Source organism: Nelumbo nucifera, chromosome 8, assembly GCF_055504915.1.
Source record: "Nelumbo nucifera cultivar China Antique chromosome 8, China Antique-T2T, whole genome shotgun sequence".
Classification (NCBI taxonomy): domain Eukaryota; kingdom Viridiplantae; phylum Streptophyta; class Magnoliopsida; order Proteales; family Nelumbonaceae; genus Nelumbo; species Nelumbo nucifera.
Window position 1 is genome coordinate 4,893,995 of NC_142656.1, and position 19,051 is coordinate 4,913,045.

Sequence of the window (19,051 nt, forward strand, 5' to 3'; positions counted from 1 at the left end):
GCTTGGTTCAGACATGCAATCAGGTTCACACAATTAGTGGACCACCTAATTTGGATCTGGATAGCTAGGTGGTCCAAAATCCATTTCAATCAGATGTTACCGATTGTTTACTTCATTACGAGTGCTTAGTTAAAAAGGGAAATATGACGGGTAAAATTAAAGCGCTACGCATCAGACTATTGGATTTACCCCATTATCACTGTTCTCCTCACCTCATTCATTTGATTCTTAGCGGACTAACCGGCCCATATGAGCCCTCCCCTTTTCTGGCTTGATATATCAGGATTGAGTAACCCCAGATGGTAAATTCGGGTCGGTTTCTGCCTGCTTAATTACTTATCAGTTAAATCCGTCCATATTTTCTTTCTAAAGGGACTATAATATAACTCTATAAGCATAATCTATAGGATGGTGTCTGCATGTGCAATAGTGCAAGACAGAGAAGATGAAAGTCATGAGACCTGATCCATTGTACATGTGACAATAACTGAGATGTTTGTAAGGTAGCGGTAGTCAGGCTCAAAATCAGTACAACTAACCCAGACCCAAACATGCTTTGCATACATGCATCTCTATGAATCCTCTATTGTCTTCTTGTTCTATTCTTTCTTTTAGTTTCTTTTCTTTTTTTTTTTATTTGTCAGTTTTTCTCTAATATATTTGAAATTTAAAGTTTTAAGTTTGGCAAAACTTATGGTGCATCCCCTGCACTGTACATTAAAAAAAGTGATTGGTTGAATGTAATGATAAGTATATCTTGTTAAACATGAAAGTACACTTTATAAGGTATAAACCAATGAAAAGTAAGCCGACTTTAATATAATTGGTTGAAATCTAGATTTAATGTGCAATCGATATTAATGAATGTACCCTAGTTGAACTCTTAAAGTTTTTTTTTTTTTTTAATAGCGCAAGAGAGTTCAAGTGGGGGGTTAAGCTAATTTTAAGGATTTGGGAAGTAATTGTCGAATAATCCCTACTTGTTTCTTTGTATTAGTTCATCCATAACTAAATCCCTTGTTCTTCTCCATATTCATATTATTGTTATATATTATTATAGCATATAACAAGAAAAAAAAAGAAATAGAGGATTTAATAAATTAACTATATCTGTTTTTAATATTTCATATCATTGGATTCAATAAATAGCATTAGTCTTAAGAATATCACAGGATCCAATAGGATACTTAAATTTGCTAGAAAAATTATTTTTCCCTTTTTACTTTAGAAGATTAATGAATTTCATAGAAACTAAATCTTTAGGGGGCATTTGAGAACAATTGAAGTTGTTGAACTGAAAGACTTTTTGCTTTGTCTTTTAGTTATTAAAATAATTAAATAATAAAGTTTTCACGAATATAATGATATATCCAATTTCAGTTTTAGCCAGAAGGAGAAAAACTTATTTACTAAAAGACAAAGCAATAAGCTTTTCAGTTCAGCATCTTCAGCTGTTATCAAAAAGCAGTGTTTAAGAAAATCTCTCTCACGAAGATGATTTGCAAATGAGAAATAAGAGTAAGGCTAAGTTTGGGAGTGCTTAAAAATAAGCGATTATTCTAATAAGCACTTATTTTGGGCCAGGACCACACTAATAATTAAGTACTTAGCCCTGAGAATTTGGGTCTTTTTTTTAAGTGTTTATTTCCTTTATGGCCTGTCTTGGCCTACAACATCATTTTGAAAGTATTTATACTACCCGTGTCTGAAAAAAATGATTTTTCACTAAACATTCATGAGCACTTGTTAAAATAAACAGTTATTTTTAAGCATTTATTTTTCAAATAAGCACTCCCAAACTCAGCCTAATACCCTTTTAAGTTCATATAGCAAACTAGTTTCCAATGTATGTGTGTCTTTGTGTTTTGGTAATATAAATTTCAAATGTTTGGAGTTTGGACTCATTAGAAAGATCATCAGCTATTAAATCTTTGGAGGCTAGGTTGTTGAGTCAAAATTCGGTGCAAGAGCACCATTGACAAAGGTGTTTCTATTATTATGGTTAATATTAATCTGCTTCGTCTAGCAAATAAAAAGTGAATAGATTAATTAGGTAGGAGAACATTCCAATGACCAAGAATTAATAAGTTTTGGGCAGATGGGCTTTTTTGGCATGGAACTTTGAATATAAGTTTTTTTTTTGTATCTAGAGAATATGAAATCAAATATTCTCCCTTCCAAATTCCAATGAATTTGATGTCGGAGAGAGACGTATGAAAGAAAGGAAGAGAAAATTTATTCGGCATCTATATTACATTAAAAGATTGGTTTAGTCATATAAAATAATTAGTTTTAATTTTAACCTAAAGTAGTGAAGGTAATCTGATAATTGAATTAAATTGATATATATATATAGTCGTTGGATGCATTAATAAGCAATACTCCAACAATTCAGGGGACCGGCCGGCATTAATTATTTCAGCTGTGAGTACTATCACAAACACTGTTCATTTGATTTGGCTGGCGTTTCGATCATGCGGGTCTGGGTCTGGACAGGGTTGGACCAATTTGAGGTTTCATTTTTATAATATAATTTTTCATATGTTGATAAAACAAGTGTTTTTAACCAAAATTATCTTATACACTGTTTATGCCTATAAAATTTATCCTACCTAACTATATATATAATCAGTTTGGAATAAAAATTAAGAACCGATCCCAATTGACCTAATTGACACAAAAACAAGTCACAAACCAAAGACCAGAACTGACACAATCGGTTCGACTGTTCTGGTTGGTTCGGTTCCGTTGGTTAGACCCGACCATTGACAGGTCTAGCTAGCTAGGAGACAATTTGATCATGCCAAGCACATTGGCCTTATTTTTGTATTTCTCCATATCCCCCTGATTAACTGATAACTCACTGAGTCGCTGGGACAGAGAAAAACTCAACTCTATCTAGTATGGGGTAACTCGTTTTTTACTAGAAAGTAGAAACCCTCCCTCTATACTTGAACAAGACAAGCGCATGCTGCATGTATGTTTGCTGCCCAACTCTCAGGTGGTCAGTTGATTTTGAGTTTGAGGTGCAACTTCCCTTCCCTGAGAAAGTGAGGAGGGACCAAGTGTTACGTTTGTCCTATTTATCGTTTGGGTGCTGCACAAATTTTAATCTAATCTCCTTTTATCGATCTTTGTCCTTTATTTGCGACTTGCGAGTTTGGTGACAAACGGGTTGATACACTCATACACCTGCTGCATCTATATATCTCTAAACTCAGTCTTGATCAAATGATGTTGAGCCCTGAATGGAGGCTGCTGCCATCTAGTGACATTATTATTCGTTAATTTTCTGTTTTGTTGCTTGGAAACAAAACAAGGGATTCCTCTGTATCTGAACTCTGAATCCTCAACTCGTTACTTTGATCTTTTGTTTGTGTTCACTTTATCTAGCAATATAAAAATCTTACTGTTGTCAACATCCAGGTCTGTGCTAGCGAGTGATGAGAGAGAGACCAAGAGTAGAAACGTAAATCCTTTTTGTAAAAATACTAAAGTGCTCGTCTCTCTCACTTTTCCTGCTTTCCTTACTTTGGTGTCCCTTCTTTTCTTATCTTGTACGCTCCAGTTATATATACAAAAGCATACACAGGGTTGAGGATCAAGGCCGACTGGTCGAGGCAGATAATCCCAAAGGTGAGAGGTTGGCCAGCAAATACACACATCCCAAACCCAAAACCTAACGTCCCAACCAATCCTTTTAAGCTTTTATGCTTTCTTTCTGCTTTTTGTCTCGTGGATGAATTACAAACAAACGATGCATGCTGACCTCTCTCTCTCTCTCTCGTTGTTATGTGTGTGAGTAAATTTAAAGGCCAAATACCAGTTGACCCATGTAGTCTTCTTAAAGAATGTTTAGAATCGAGTTTCTTGCATATATATCGATACAATAATTCTACCTTTATCCCATCTTTGACTTGACGCCTCTCTCTCTCTCTCTCTCTGAGACACACACAAACTGTCACGGAAATCAAGATGAGGCAAATTCCAGACTAGTGTACAAAAAAGGCTTTGCCAATGCCACATCCTAGTGCACATGCAGCTGTTTCCCCTGGATCCCACCAAGGAAGATGGACTGATCTCAGCACTGGCAGCAGCTTAGGTTCAATATCCACCAATATTCTCCGCCCATCCTTTAATGGTTGCCCACGCAGTTGCTTTCCCTATATCCTAGCCAGCCTCTCACTGTTAAAGTCTTTAGTCTCTTAGCCTGAACCACACAACTAACTGAGCGGACATTCATCCATTCTGGGTTTAATTAATACGGAAACATGGCAAGCACCCATTCATAATATATTAATTCTAGAGAAGCCTTCGATTTGCAGAACCCACCATTGTCATTGAACAGATTCACTTGGCAATGATAATGTTTTGTATTTTTCTCTGTTAATGATCCAAGTAAATTGCAAGTATGATCACATAAGAAAAGAAAAGTTAAGGGAGAAAAGTAAAAAGAGGAAGAGAATCTATTATTACCATATAATAAAAGAGAGTGTTGTCTCAACTTTGGTCAACATCCTGATGTTTTCCTTTTTTCACTTTTACCCCTCGATATAGAATTTCCAATTCTAGGCACCACAAACGTGGAACATTGTGTCAACGGGGCCAAGAAAATTTTATGTACTTGAGCTTTTTGAATATATTACTGTTAGCTTCTCACAACCGGGATGGGTCATGGGAGAAATGGGTTTTTTTTATATCTAATTAATTAATTGGCTGGTTCTTTTGTCTTTTCCTAGGCAAATGGACTACACAGTGACAGTAGGGGGTAGCCCATTCTCAAACCCAGAAACCCTTAAGATTGAGGTTATACAGTAATTATATATCCCCCATGTGAATTCGATAATGGGATCTATTTTTATGCAGTTCTACAGGAAATTTGATTGATAAATGTGATTGCAACAGAGGAGATGTCTCTGGTGAGGTACACATCAAATGAAGCTTTACAGCTAGACCAATTTCCCTTTGAGTACTACATATCCCATTGTTAATCTCCTATTGTCCATAGTTCAATAGTCCATCTCAAGCATGTACGCAGCCTCTACAAGAAAATCAAACAGGATTCAAATAGCAGCATATCATCAGTCTATAGAACTCGATTCCACCTGCATGGACAGCTAGCTAGCTCCTTTCAACTTACCTTGAACACATGAGAGAAAAAGGTTTATGTTAAACTTTAACAGTGAATTACTCTACAATCTATTCATTCGCAAGTTTCAGTCCAACAGCCCTCATCAGTCATCACATGTCAAATTATGCCCTTCTGCCTATGGGTGTCAATTGGACTGGATTTGGTCCAATCTGATCCAATCCAATGTGAGTTTATTATAAATGGATCAGGTCCAATCTAATCCAATGAATGTTTTGAACCAATTTGGACCGGTCCAATTCAATGTCTGGACAGTCCAATCTGTTCAAATTCATTTTTGATTTAGATTGGTTTCAACCCAAATCCGATCCAGACACATATATTCTTATCTTATATCAATGGACCAGATATTAGCTTAATCCAATCCAATCCAATCCAATATAAATTTGTTACGGATGGACCAGGTCCAATCCAATCTAATAAATATTATGGACTGAATTGGTTCAATCCAAGATGCCGTCCAATCCAAAATTGGTCCATTGACACCCATACTTCTGCCTTCGTCATATCCTAAATTGAAATTTTAGGAACTCTGAGCAGCAATTTTAAATTAAATGAAGAGGTATATAGTTAGGGACACAACTTGGATAGAGATAAGTTGAGAAATTATTAAATTTTCAATGCCAGAGCCCAGTTGAAATTCTTCCAATCAGTCAGCCCAACTTGCAGCCCTATACCCTGTTGGGAGTGCTTATTGGATATATTTTTATTTATTTATTTATTTTGGCTCCATGGAGCCATAAAATGGGGGTAGCCCATCCCCAAACCCATAATTCCCCCAGCAACCTGGTGCAAGACAACCTTCTCTACAACCAGCAAGAGATCTTATTAACCAGCAAATTGGCACCTTGCTACTCACGTTTTGTAATCTGAGTAGAAATTTGATGTGTGATTAAGGCCCCATTCGCTTTTCGGTAGGTTATTTACCCGGGTAAATACACTTACCCAAGTAAGTGTTTCTTAAGTGCATTTACCCATGTTCTTTTACTTCCCATGTAAATAAGGCAATGACCATTTTAGCCATAAAATGTAATGATTAAAAGGGAAAATTTTGTCTCATTCAAATGTTCGCAACTTTCCCCTACGTGGAAAAGTTATTTACCAACTTTCCCCCCTCTCAAAATCCTAAAAAAGAACACACCCTAATTGTGACATTTTCAACCATGACTCCCATTTTAACTGATTTCTCTGGATATCTTTGTTTTTCTGATGGAATAAAAAAAAAATATTGGTTCATGGCCCTGGCACGTTTTCTTGGACAACAAAGCACCCGTGGATGGAATCCATGTCGGAAAATAGGAAAATTACTAACCTGTGAAATGAACAGCTTTTCATACAAAAAGCGAGAAACCTCAGTCTCTACCCAGGGGACTGGTGTCATAAAATAGAACACATGGCAATACATGGGGGATTGTGCGGAAGGGCTGTCAATTGGACTGGATTTGGTCCAATCCAACATTGGTCCATTTATAAATGGATTGGCCCCAACCCAGTCCAAACCTATACAAACCAACTTGGATTGGGTCCAATCCAATCCAGAGTGAAACGCCAAAATAACATAAGAACCCCAGAAAATATATAGATAAAAACTACAACATCTGCTGCAATCCAATCCAATCCAAACTAATTAACATGCAAATGGACCCGGTTGTGTCCAATCCAATTCAAAGTGAATGAAACACCAAAATTATATGAAAAAACCAGAAAATATTAAAAAATACAGAAACATCTACTGCAATCCAATTAACATGCATATGGACCGGATTGGGTCCAAACCAATCTAAGTCTTGTTCATCCTTATTAACTAAAAACGCATCAATAAGGTTGTGTTTGTTTTGAAGGAAAAAGTAGGGAAAAAAAGGGAAAGGTAGGGAAATTTATACAAAGTTTGTAAGGGTTTCCCTACCTTTCCCTTCCTTTACCTACTTTTTCCTTCAAACCAAACATAGCCTAAGAGAACTTTATCCCAATTTTTGCAAATGTTCCAAGCTGCTGAAAAACTCTCCAGCTTGTCATAATTGTTAGTCTGCAAGACGGATCAAAAGATTGAGAACATATGCAAATGGATCAAAATTTGGGACAATATCAATAGAAAAGGCCAAATTGACAATATCATAAAAACCCTGCTTTTATCTATTTTATTTGTAAATACATGATGTGTTAATAATTCCTTTCAGACCAAATCACCCAAAAATTAAACACTAGATCACTTGGTTAAGCAGGCTCTAATACCATCTCAAGGAACCATTCAACTTCTAAAATGTACACTTTCTTACAATGTAGATCTTGGAAACAAAATCTTTATGAATGTTTACACTACATAGCTATGTGAAATTGTGAATCCTGTTTTACCATTTTTTTTTTCTGTTTGATGTTACATCCATTTAGACCTGTTCATGGACCAGGTTTGGGCTTGGATTTTGCCAAATTTTGAATAGTCCTGACCCAATACCTTATTGCGAGGCACTTCAATACCTTACTGCGAGGTATTTATGTGCATGTGTTCTTGTGTGTTTGTAAGAAAGAGAGAGAGAGAGTGAGAGAGTATGTATTGTACTAACACAACATGCTAAGGAATAAGTGAATAACACCCACTGACCATCTCAAGTACCGACCGGGTCATTGCCCACCTCTTTTATTCTCCATCTTCCTTTTATTATCTAGTTTTTTACAATATCCTGTAGTACCAAGATGGCAAAAAAATGGTACATAGGTTGTGTAACAGTAAGACCATAAGATAGCATAACTAATTCAAGCTTAGAGCTCTACCTTCAGCTTTTCAACTTCAGCAGTTAATGCATTAACCTTCTCTGTATCTTGAATTATTACTGGTGTCTCCTTAATGACTGGAGGTGCTTCTTCAATAGCTTTCCGAGCTGCCTATTGTTCTTTGTTAACCTTGGCATTTGCCTCTTCTCATATTTGCATGGCATTAAAAGCATCCTATAGCTTGGAAATTTCAAGGGCTTTTGCCTCCTCCAGATCAGCCTGTAAGTGAATGAAGGGAAGCTATGTTGTAAATCTACTGTAATAGCATTTCTATGGATAGCCTCCATAGCCACAAAAGGCTTAATTTCATCACTAAAAGATAAGACATCTCTACCCTTGATCGTTTCTCAAACTGCAAGCGCCGTGTAAGTTCCTCCACTTGCTTTTCTAGTTTGTCTTTCGCTTCTTTTAGGGCCCCTGTTTCTCTTGCAGCCTAAGAAAATTTGGACAGATGATTACCAATTATTTGTATGTATGGAAATGCATAAATCATTACAACTTTGGGCCATGGAAAACCATACTACTAAAGGATCAGATTAAACCATTCTGAGCTTCCTGAGCTCTCTCCTAGCAACCACATTGAGAAATGAGTGCTGCCTTCTGAAGACTCGTGTAGTATGAATGATTTCTGTGGCAACACCAGTAAGCCTACAAGCAACCAACAGTTCATGATAATCACCACTAACAACAATTCATCCACAACTCAAATTTAAAAGCCATAATACCCACTTTTGCAATGGAGTGTTAATGTTTGCTTTAAAGCATATAATAGCAAGTTTTTTGTTAAATTATGTTCAAGTAATTCAGAGCTATGCCACCTGGATAACTACAGCAGCCTTGATTATCCTTTCTGGAGTGGAATAATTACTTCTGCATTGAAGTCGTGGGTCTCTCAGGGGGTCTTGATAGTGATCACTGATCACAACCCAATTCTTTGCAGTCTGACAGGCTTCACCAAAAAATACAGACCCATCCATAGATTTGAAGCGATTTGGACCTCCTTCAGTGACTATTCTTCTACTCTTCAACACTTCTGGAATTCAGATCATGGCACCTTTCTGGACAAATGCAAACGAGGGAAGCTTCACCTCCATAGATGGTATTAGTCCAAAACTAATTTTAAAAAGAAAATTAAGGAGATTCAGACCATAATTGTAGAAATTGAGAACAATATTATGACAGTCTCGGATCTTGAAGAAGATAGTTGTCTCCGGTCAGATCTAGAGCAATGGTATGATCGTGAAGAAATGTATTGAAAGCAGCACTTCAAGTGTTATTGGCTGCATCATGGGGACAAGAACACACGTTTCTTCCATATTTCTGCTACTAATAGGCGTACAAGGAATGGTATCCATTGGCTTAAGGATTTCAACGAAGACTGGACTGGACTTCTGATTTGAAGGTAATTGAACACACTATTGTTTTTTGATGAATTTGAACACACTATTGTTTCCTATTACCATAATTTCTTTTACTCTGATAGGGTCTCCTTTCAAAATATGGACAAGCATTTGCTTGTTTCTTCTATCTATGATGTTTGTCAGCACCCGATTTTTGCTCAATCCATCACCTGAACCTCCAATTTACCCAAAATACCCGATCGGACCCATCCAACCTCTCTGAAACACCCAAAAAGCCCAACTATCAGCCCCAAAGCCCTCAAATCCACAGTTAAATTTGCATGATACCAATCTGATGGCCCCGATCAACCCCTGTCTACACTTTTACTCTCAAATCAGACACCACCACTAGACTCAAGACCTCTCAAAATACCTACCGGTAAAATTTTAGCTCAAAATTCCTTTGTTTACCCCTTTATCAAGCAAAGATTCCATTCTGATGCCTCTCATTAGCCTAAACACTCGGAACCCAGATTCTGTTGATCTTAATGCATCTGAACCAATCATATCACACCATTAAACTCCAGATACATCAAAATACCTACCCATAAAGTTTCAACCCCAGATTCCCCCATTTGCCCTTCCATCAAATCACGATCCCATTCTAGAACATTCCATTGACCCAAATTCCAACAATCTTAACCCTCCAAGACTAATCAGACATCACCATCAGATCCCAGACACCTCCAAATACCCACATGTAACAGCTCAAAACACCTCTGCTTACCCCTCCATCGCACCTAGATTCCGTTTTGAGACTCCAAATTGACCGGATTCCAAATCCTTCCAACCTGTGCTCAGATGGCCCAATCTGACCTTACTAATCACCTTAGACAATCCAAAAACCCTACCCTGTGAAATTTCACCCAAAACTTCCTTTATTTGCCCCTTCATCGCACCAAGATTCCATTTCGAAGCCCTAGATTAACCAAACCCGTGCTTTTCTAAATCTGCCCGATCTGAGCTTAGTTGGCCCAATACAACCCCACCAATCAACCTAGAACGTCCAAAACCCCACCCTACCAAATTTCAGCCAAAAATACCCCAATTTACCCCTTTACCCAAAAAAATTCCATTTCGGCCAATCTCGTGGGTCCACACACACAAACCCACTCTCTGTGGTCAGACTCATCTTAACCCTCCATTTTTTTACCCGAAACCACACACTATTGAACCAGAACCCCCGATTTGACCCCTTGGAACTGGTTTGACCTAAATTTTTGAAATTATGAAAATGCCCCTAAACTTCTCCAAAATTACAAAATTACCATTAACCCTACCTATAAAACACACCTAAGTTTTTGGCTAAATCGAATCTACTATTCATGTCCTCTTTCGTTCAAACAAATGCGACGGCAGCGGCGACTCGGCAACAAACCTTTCGACCCCCAGCTTCTCTCCTTCCCTTTTTTTAATCTGAAATTTCGCTCTATTCATTATCCCCTTCTTCTTGACATTGAAACACAGCAAACCAGTGGCGACCCTTCTACCTTTTCCAATCTCCCTATTCCCGGTTACATCTCTCTCATGTTCTTTTTTCCTCCTTCTCTCTTTCTCTCTTTTTCCCTCTTCTTTCTCTCTTCCTCTTTCTTCTTCCTGTTTTCCCTCCCTTGTTCCATCATTGCCGCTTGCAACGGCAGATTCCATCAGTTCGATCTAGATCATTTTCTCCTCCATGTTTGTTGTTAGCTCTATGAATGTGAAAGCCATCAAGGCAACCATCAGAGTTCCTATCACCAGATCGAGAAAAACACAATCACAAGCTCACCTTGCCATATTAATTGCTTGATCACACTTTATTAGTGCCTTGGGAGAACTCACCCCTAAAAGCTAGTTGTGAGAAGGAGGGAACCCAATCACATATATATCTCACAACAACATCCTATGCTACCGATGCGGGATACCTCACATTAGCATTTCATACTACCAACATGGGACAAATGGATTGTAACATTCCACCACGCTCCGCAATCCCGGAGCCTACGCAAGCTGGCTACACTAGTCCACCTTGTCCCGACCGAACACTGCAATACCAATGTCACCACCTGCGCCACACAATTGCAACTGGGAGGTATACTGTCCTTTCTTTGATTTAGCCTATTATATTCATTTCATTTATTTTTATAATCCATCAAGTATCAAGTTTAGTTTGACCCATAGTGGCCCTTCTTTGATTTAGCCTTTGAAGGAATTTCGCTGACCTATGAAGGTCTTTATGGCCATTGTTGGCCCATGCATTTCAAATAGGCTCCAAAAGCCAACCCATTGTGGCATCTTAGTTGACCCAATGAGGTCTATTGGTGGCCTGTTTTGGCCTAACTTCAATATGGCCTGTGTTCGCCCATTTTGGCATGGGATTGTCATAGCCAGTCATCCATTACTTGCCACACCATCATCTTCACAGTTGGACACATCATCATAGGTTTTCATCATGCCATCATATAACTGGTCATCATTTCCCATCATCATCATTCCAATAGGCTTGTTATCATCTTTACATCATGACACCATCAAGATCATCATCATCTACATAGCTATCGTCATATTACGACCATTTGTGATCAAACACATGAAGATTTCTGATCCCTATGTGTTTGAGGGGGCGTGTTAGGGAATTAAGATAATGATTAGCGTATGGGCTGTTATGATAAGGATGATGTTGTATAGAGTTACATTAGGAGTTCTCAGTAAGATAGAGTTTGTTATATTATGATAGAGTTTGAGATTGATTGAAATAGACTACATAGAGTCCTAGATAGAGTCTAAGAGTTTGAGTTTGAGTTTGAATAAGCTTGATCTATTTTAGTCTACAAATATAATGTAATTACTATATTCAAGTAATGCAATTTACTTTCTCCTTTTCTTATTCTAATGCTACTGAAAGCCAAATATGTGAATAATCGATCTTTTTGGTGCCAAAAGAAAAAATCTGGTGACTCTCCTCTTTGGTCTAGCTTGCTGGACTGTAGGCCGTTCCTCCTTGCTGGTTGTAAATGGATTATATCCAATGGTTGGAAGTTGGAACACATATCTTCGATGAACCTAGGATCAATAGTAAAATGATCAATAAGCCAAACTCTTGGAATATCCCATGTAACAAAATGGTGTTTCTCTTCGATAATTATGGCTCCTGGAATTTTAATCTCATCACTTCGACTTTTGATACTGATACTGTCCGTGAAATTTTGGAAACAAAAATCCCGGAGTTTCCCTCTCTTATCAGCGACAAGATCATTTGGTCTCTTACTCCCAGCGGCCAGTTTACTCGTAATTCAGGCTATAAGCTTATTTCTCACTATGATGAGGAATCCTCTAATGCAGTTTGGGTCTGTCCCGGAATTTCTTGGCTGATTTGGATAGGTTTCTCCTTCAGTCTGGTTCTTCCCAGGTTAACCACATCTCTGTCCCTCAATCTCTGCATTGGACTAAGCCCTCTCATACTGATGGTGTCTGGTCCCTTGGTTTGGCTTCGATCGACTGTATCATAAGAGATCATTGTGGAGACTTCATCGTTGGGCATGCTACGACAGTTTGTAGCTCTTCTCCTGAGGAAATTGAGGCCATGGCTATCCTTGAGGCTCTTAAACTTGCAATCTCTTTGTCTTATTTTAGAAAGTGATGCTATGAATATTATTCTGTCACCATCTTCAAACTCCCCCTCCCCTTGGAAGGCCCATTTTGTTCTTTCAGATTGCAAGTCTCTCTCTCTCGTTCTTTCTCAGAGATAAGCTTCCTCATGCCCACGGGCTTGCCCATTATGCCCTCAAGCATAATATTTCCATGACCTGGTATTCTGCCTGATTTCATAAGGACCGTTGTATTGAACGAGAAAATCAGTACAAAATGATAGCCCACAGAAAATGATAATGACCTAGGCATTTCATGTTCTTGTAAACATTAATGAAAGATAAGACGCCAACCCTGGTTTTCTTCTTTTTTTTTTGTTCTGTTTTAATAAATTCACTATTAGTCCGTTAATGAACCTAAAACCTAGGATTCTAAGAAATGTATTCATTTTGGTTTTTCTTAACATGCTAGTAACCACACCATTTTACTCTTTTTTTTTGTATTGGGGGCTTAAATGCTCTAAGGAATTAAATGTTATAGTTTTGTTCCATGCGTTTCCTAAATGCCTCCTTATTAAAAGAAAACCAATTACTACATATAAGTGGTTCACATGAAAGGAAAAATACATGTTATGACTGATGAAAAAAGGAAAAAAAAAAGAGAGAGAGGAATACTTTTTTGAGGCGCCCTTGGAGGCTCGCCTCGCCCAGTCGCCTAGCGGTTTTGTATTGTCTTATAAAATACTTTTAAATTGTTACTTTTTTAGATTATAATTATAAAATAGACATTATTAAACAAAAATATTCATTTCTTGTGTTTATAAACTAATTTTTTTTTATTATTTTCTTATTTGTTAGGGTTTAATCAACACAAACATTGCTAACTGCTGTATTGAACCCTCAAAGACTTCAGAATTTGAACCAATAAGTAAGGGAAAAACTTAAAGTTTTGTCTAATCAACACATTTCTTCCTCCGCGTCTTCTTCTTTTCCTTCTTCTTCTTCTTCTTCTTCTTCTTCTTCTTCTTCCACCTTTTCTTTTCTTCTTTTCCTATAACAAAAATAGGGGTTCAGTCCCCATATTTTTTGAATTTTCTTTTCTTTCTTCTTTTTCTTCTCATAAATATGTTGATTTTCTAGACATAAACATGAAGTTTATAATTTTCTTATGAAAATTATGGATAGCTATTAAGGAAAGATGGTTATGGAACCTAGGGAACTACCTAGGACATGTATTTTTCACTTAAAAAAATCCATCGCCTAGGCGACTAGGTGACAAGGTGCCCCCCTGTCGCCTAGCCTCGCCTTGGCGCCTTGAAAACTATGGTTGTGATAAGAAATAACTAAAGGGCAACTAACACCCCACCATAATCAGAACATGCAAAGAACCACTCTCCAAACACACAATCACCTTCCAACCCCCAACTGGAACATTCAAAGAACCAATCAGAACTTTCAAGGAACCAAAAAGTCTAACTATCACCTCTGTAAACAAGTTAGATCATAGGTCATAAACATCAAAACATGCAAAGAACCAATCTCCAAACACACAATTACCTTCCAACCCCCAACTGGAACATTCAAAGAATCAATCAGAACTTTCAAGGAACCAAAAAGTCTACCTATCACTCCTGAAAGGTAAACCTCTGTAAACAAGTTAGATCATAGGTCATAAACATCAAGTATATGAATTGCTGAATTCTTGTTAATTTTTACTGCTAAATGCTAGGAAAAAGAGTGTATTACTTCATAATGACTGCAGTACATGAAAAAAAGACCTAAATCCAATTTACCAGTTTGCATGAAAACAATGATGTCTAGAAGTGATTCCCTCCTATTTGAATTTATCCAGATTCAATAAGCTCAAGACAATCAAATTACAGTTTATTAACAATCAGCATGACTTCGGCATCCTAAGGCCTATTGTGATTCGACATAATGGCAAGTTTTAACTTTTTTTTTCTCTTTGCAAGTATCAATGACTTTCCTCAGACAAAGATGAACAGTCACCAAAAGTCATTGCAGGAACACAACCCATCCATGAAATGATGGAAACGGCGTCCATCTCTAACAATAACTTCTCGTGTTGTCACCTTGGAGAAGAACTTGGTCCAGTTATGGCAATCACCACAAACACGAAGGTTCTTCATGACCCTAATGGGCATACTGGGAGGAATGTTAGCATGTCCAAATGCAATTGCTAGCTTCTCACTGTGCCCATACAATATCTGCCTTTTCTCTTCTTCATCTACATCTTGCAACACAAAACTCTTGTCAGGTATGTAACCCTTACTCTCCATATATTGACACAAATCCTTGAGAACTCCATAAACTTCCTGAAAACCAGGTGGCAAAGAGCTACCCGATGAGAACATATAAACCTTCTTCTTCACCTCAATCCAACTGTGCCCTGGGCTTTTCTTTAAACCCTTCATTTTTGCTAGCACCCTCACTTCTGCAGAATCATCCCACCTCCCACATGCAGCATAGATATTTGAAAGCAACATGTAACTCCCACTAGTCTCTGATTCAAGGCTGAAAATCTGAGAGGCAGTCTCTTTTGCAACCTCTGTATTTCCATATATCCTGCACGAGTTCAACAGTGCTCCCCAGACACAGGAATTGGGCACCATGGGCATTGTCTTCACAAGCTCACTTGCCTCTTGCAATAGCCCACCTCGCCCAAGAAGATCAACCATACAAGCATAGTGTTCCATTTGAGGAAGGATCATAAATTCATCCATCATCCGACCAAATAGCCCACGGCCCTCATTGAGTAGCCCAGAATGGCTACATGCTGAAAGAACAGCAACAAATGTGATGCCATCAGGCTTGAATCCAGCTCTAATCATCTCATCAAAAGTGTTTATAGAATCCCTGCCGAATCCATGCAGTCCATATCCTGCAATAATTGTGTTCCAAGAGATTACATCTCTACTTCCAATTTTATCAAATACTAAACGCCCCTGTTTGAGACTGCCACACTTTGTATACATATTTACCAGTCCATTACCCACCAAAATGTTCTTATCCATCAAACTTCTGACCACATGACCGTGAATCTCCTTTCCAAGACCCAGCACTGCTAAATCTGCACAAACTGATAAAATGCTGGCAACTGTGATTGAATTCGGCATGACACCAAAATGCAGCATTCGACGAAAGAGTTCCAGGGACTCATCTCGCTGCCCCTTGGAAGATAAACCATCAATGAGCGTACTCCAACTTATCAAATTGGGTCCGAGCAGTTGGTTGTCCTCTGTGTTCTCCAAGTAAGAGAAAAGCTCCAATGCCTCATCACAAAAGCCAGTTTCTACATAAGAGGATAGCATTGCATTCCAACTCACTAAGCTCTTCACTTTGATTTCAGAGAATAGCTTCTTAGCATCCTCAATATCTCCATGTTTCCCATACATGGATATAAGCGAGTTTTGCACAAATGCATAATCTTGGAATCCACTCGTAATAACATAACCATGGATCTCCTTACCCTTGTCCAATGAATATGAATTTGCACAAGCGGATAAAACCACAGCCACTGCTTCAGCAGTAGAACCATTGCTTCTCATTCTCATACTGTCAAATAACCTCATAACTTCCTCATGCTGCCCACATCGAGAATGAGCTGACAATAAGGACGTCCATGTCACAAGATTTGGCTCAAAACCTTCAGATTCCATTCGCCCAAACATCTCAAGAGCACCATCACAGTCATAATTCAAAGAAAAACCAGAAATCATAGTATTCCAAGAGAGAACAGTCCTGCAAGGCATCCTATCAAACAATTGGCGGGCATAATCCATTCGCCCAATTTTCCCATACATATTGACCAATTGATTCGCAACATGAAGATGGAACTGCAAACCCAACAGTACAGCATGGGAGTGAATATTCTTGCACAATACCAAGTTTCCCGTGGAAGCACAAGCTCTAAGAACTAAGGGGAGAGTGAACCCGTCCGGAGCAATACCAAACTTACGCATTTGCATGTAGAGGCTAAGAGCTTCTTCCCAGTGCCCATGATAAATATTTGCTCTCAAAATGGAGTTCCATAAAAGTACGCCAGAATTACATTCAATGGGTACGCTGCGGAAGACCTCTAGGGCATCAGAAAGAAGCCCAAATCTGCTGTAGACCGATACGAGTCTTGCAGCAAGGAATGCAGATCCATATGTTCCAAAAAGAATGATCTGAGCATGAATCTGTTTGGATTGTTGAACTGTTGTACACTGCTGGAGGAGATGATCGAATTTATCGACTGTGCAATTGTAGTAGTAGTTATTGTTATTCCGACTGCTGCTGATTCTGAACAGGATTTGGCCAAATTCAATCGGGCTTTGGTGATCATAATGAGAAACCGTAGAACAAAATTGTGAAGAGCGAAAAAGAAACCGAAGAGGTAGATTAGGTCTGAGTGTAACTGAAACTGGAACCGAGATGAGACGCCGGGAGCCATGAATCATGAAGTCAAAATCCACTCTCCCAAGCCACTACTACATACATTCATCGACTAAGAGCTTTTGGAACCATCGACAGAGGATATTAACATGATCTCCGTAAATGGTGAATGGTGATAAGTATCACTGTTCAACACTTATGCCTAACTGCATACGTATTCCTTGAATCCTTACGTGGATGGGTTTTTGAAGAGAGGTCGAACAATGGAATTATTCTGCTGTTTTCTATTCCCATGTTGTCAATCGGAGTGTTTCCCTGCAGCCACCGGATATTCATACCAGCCGAAGCCCGAAGTCGAGAAAGTTGCTTCTGCATATTGCGGTGCAAGTTGGGCCGGGTTAGGTCGGATTGAGGCCAATCCTAGCCCAACCCCACAAGTTCTAAAGCCCCAATACTAATCATAATCCTAATCCAATTCGACTTTCAATCTATATACCCAATACTAATCTTAACCTTAATTAAATTCCTTGAACCCTAACTTAACTTCAGGTTGGGTTCAATCCAACCTTCTTCCTATTCTTTAAAATCTCATAAAACTATTTAATCTCGAATCTCAACTCAATTTATATATAATCTTATGTTTTTTTAGTATTTGTTATTGATGTTTTTATTAATTCTTTTAATACAAAATTCGAAAAAATAAGATTATATTTGGTTTGAAGGAAAAGGTAGAGAAACATTTACAAGCTTCGTATAGGTTTCCCTTTTTTTCCCTACTTTTTCCTTCAAACCAAACACAGCCTAAGTGTTTGAAATGACCATAGCTTATTATGATAGATTTTTTATGGACTGCAAACATGAAAGAGGAGATGAAGAATAAAATATGTCATTAGGGTTTTAGTATTTTCATTTGGGATTAAGTGAATAGATTGTCTTAACAGAAAAAAATGATAGTATGTAATGAGGGCTATACAACTATCATGCATCTAAACAACCCAGTCCAAGTTGCAACCTTATTATTGCCGACATTTTAAACCATAGTTGGAAAATGGAAAATCAGGTCACGAGTCTAGTGACTCCTTGAACTGAGTTAAAAATAATCGCCAACCCGGTCAAGGTCATAACTAGCTAGAAAGATCAAAAATCGAAATCGGGAAAGAAACAAACTTTAGAAAGAAAAAATAAAACGTAAAGCAATGTTATTTGCTATTTACTAATCATGAATGCGAGTAAACCAACTGAATGGTGCCTTGGTAAGTAAACTGGGTAGTCTCAAAAGATATGTGGTTTCAAACTGGCCATCGCCTCTTCCACCACACTTTGAGAAGAATTACTATTTGTTGCAAAAAAAAATACTGTATTATATCAAGGGAAACAATGAAATAGGGCTATATGGGGGCATAAGGCGATTCAATATTTAAAAAAAATCATGCGAGTTATAATATGTTTAAAACTTTTAAATTTGGAAGTGTGTGATTAGTGCAGTGTTTGGAACCGGTGTCATTGCTCTGGAAAACAGTGACATATCAGCGTCACGTTGGAAAAATCGGTGCTCTAGAAAATGTCAATATGTTTGGTGTTTTTCCATAAAATGGTATTCCAAATCACGTCTTAGAAATTGAGAAGGCATGGTTTGGAGCAAACGTCGAATTTGACGTTTTCTCATATTGGAGCTCATCACTACTATTAGTGTCGAGTATGTAGGGGTATTTCTGTTTTTGTGCTTATGGTTAAGTGTCGATGTGTAAGTTTATGTTAGATTTAATGTC

The 19,051-nt window shown here is 38.0% G+C and overlaps 1 protein-coding gene across 1 annotated transcript; it reads right to left on the bottom strand.

The window, feature by feature from the left end:
- Positions 1 to 14,608: 14,608 nt before the first annotated feature.
- LOC104600696 (Pentatricopeptide repeat (PPR-like) superfamily protein) lies at positions 14,609 to 17,722 on the bottom strand. Its single transcript, XM_010263785.3, has one exon. The coding sequence runs from the start codon at positions 17,345 to 17,347 to the stop codon at positions 14,891 to 14,893; it is 2,457 nt and encodes an 818-aa protein (XP_010262087.1). The 5' UTR covers positions 17,348 to 17,722; the 3' UTR covers positions 14,609 to 14,890.
- Between the last annotated feature and the right edge of the window lie 1,329 nt (positions 17,723 to 19,051).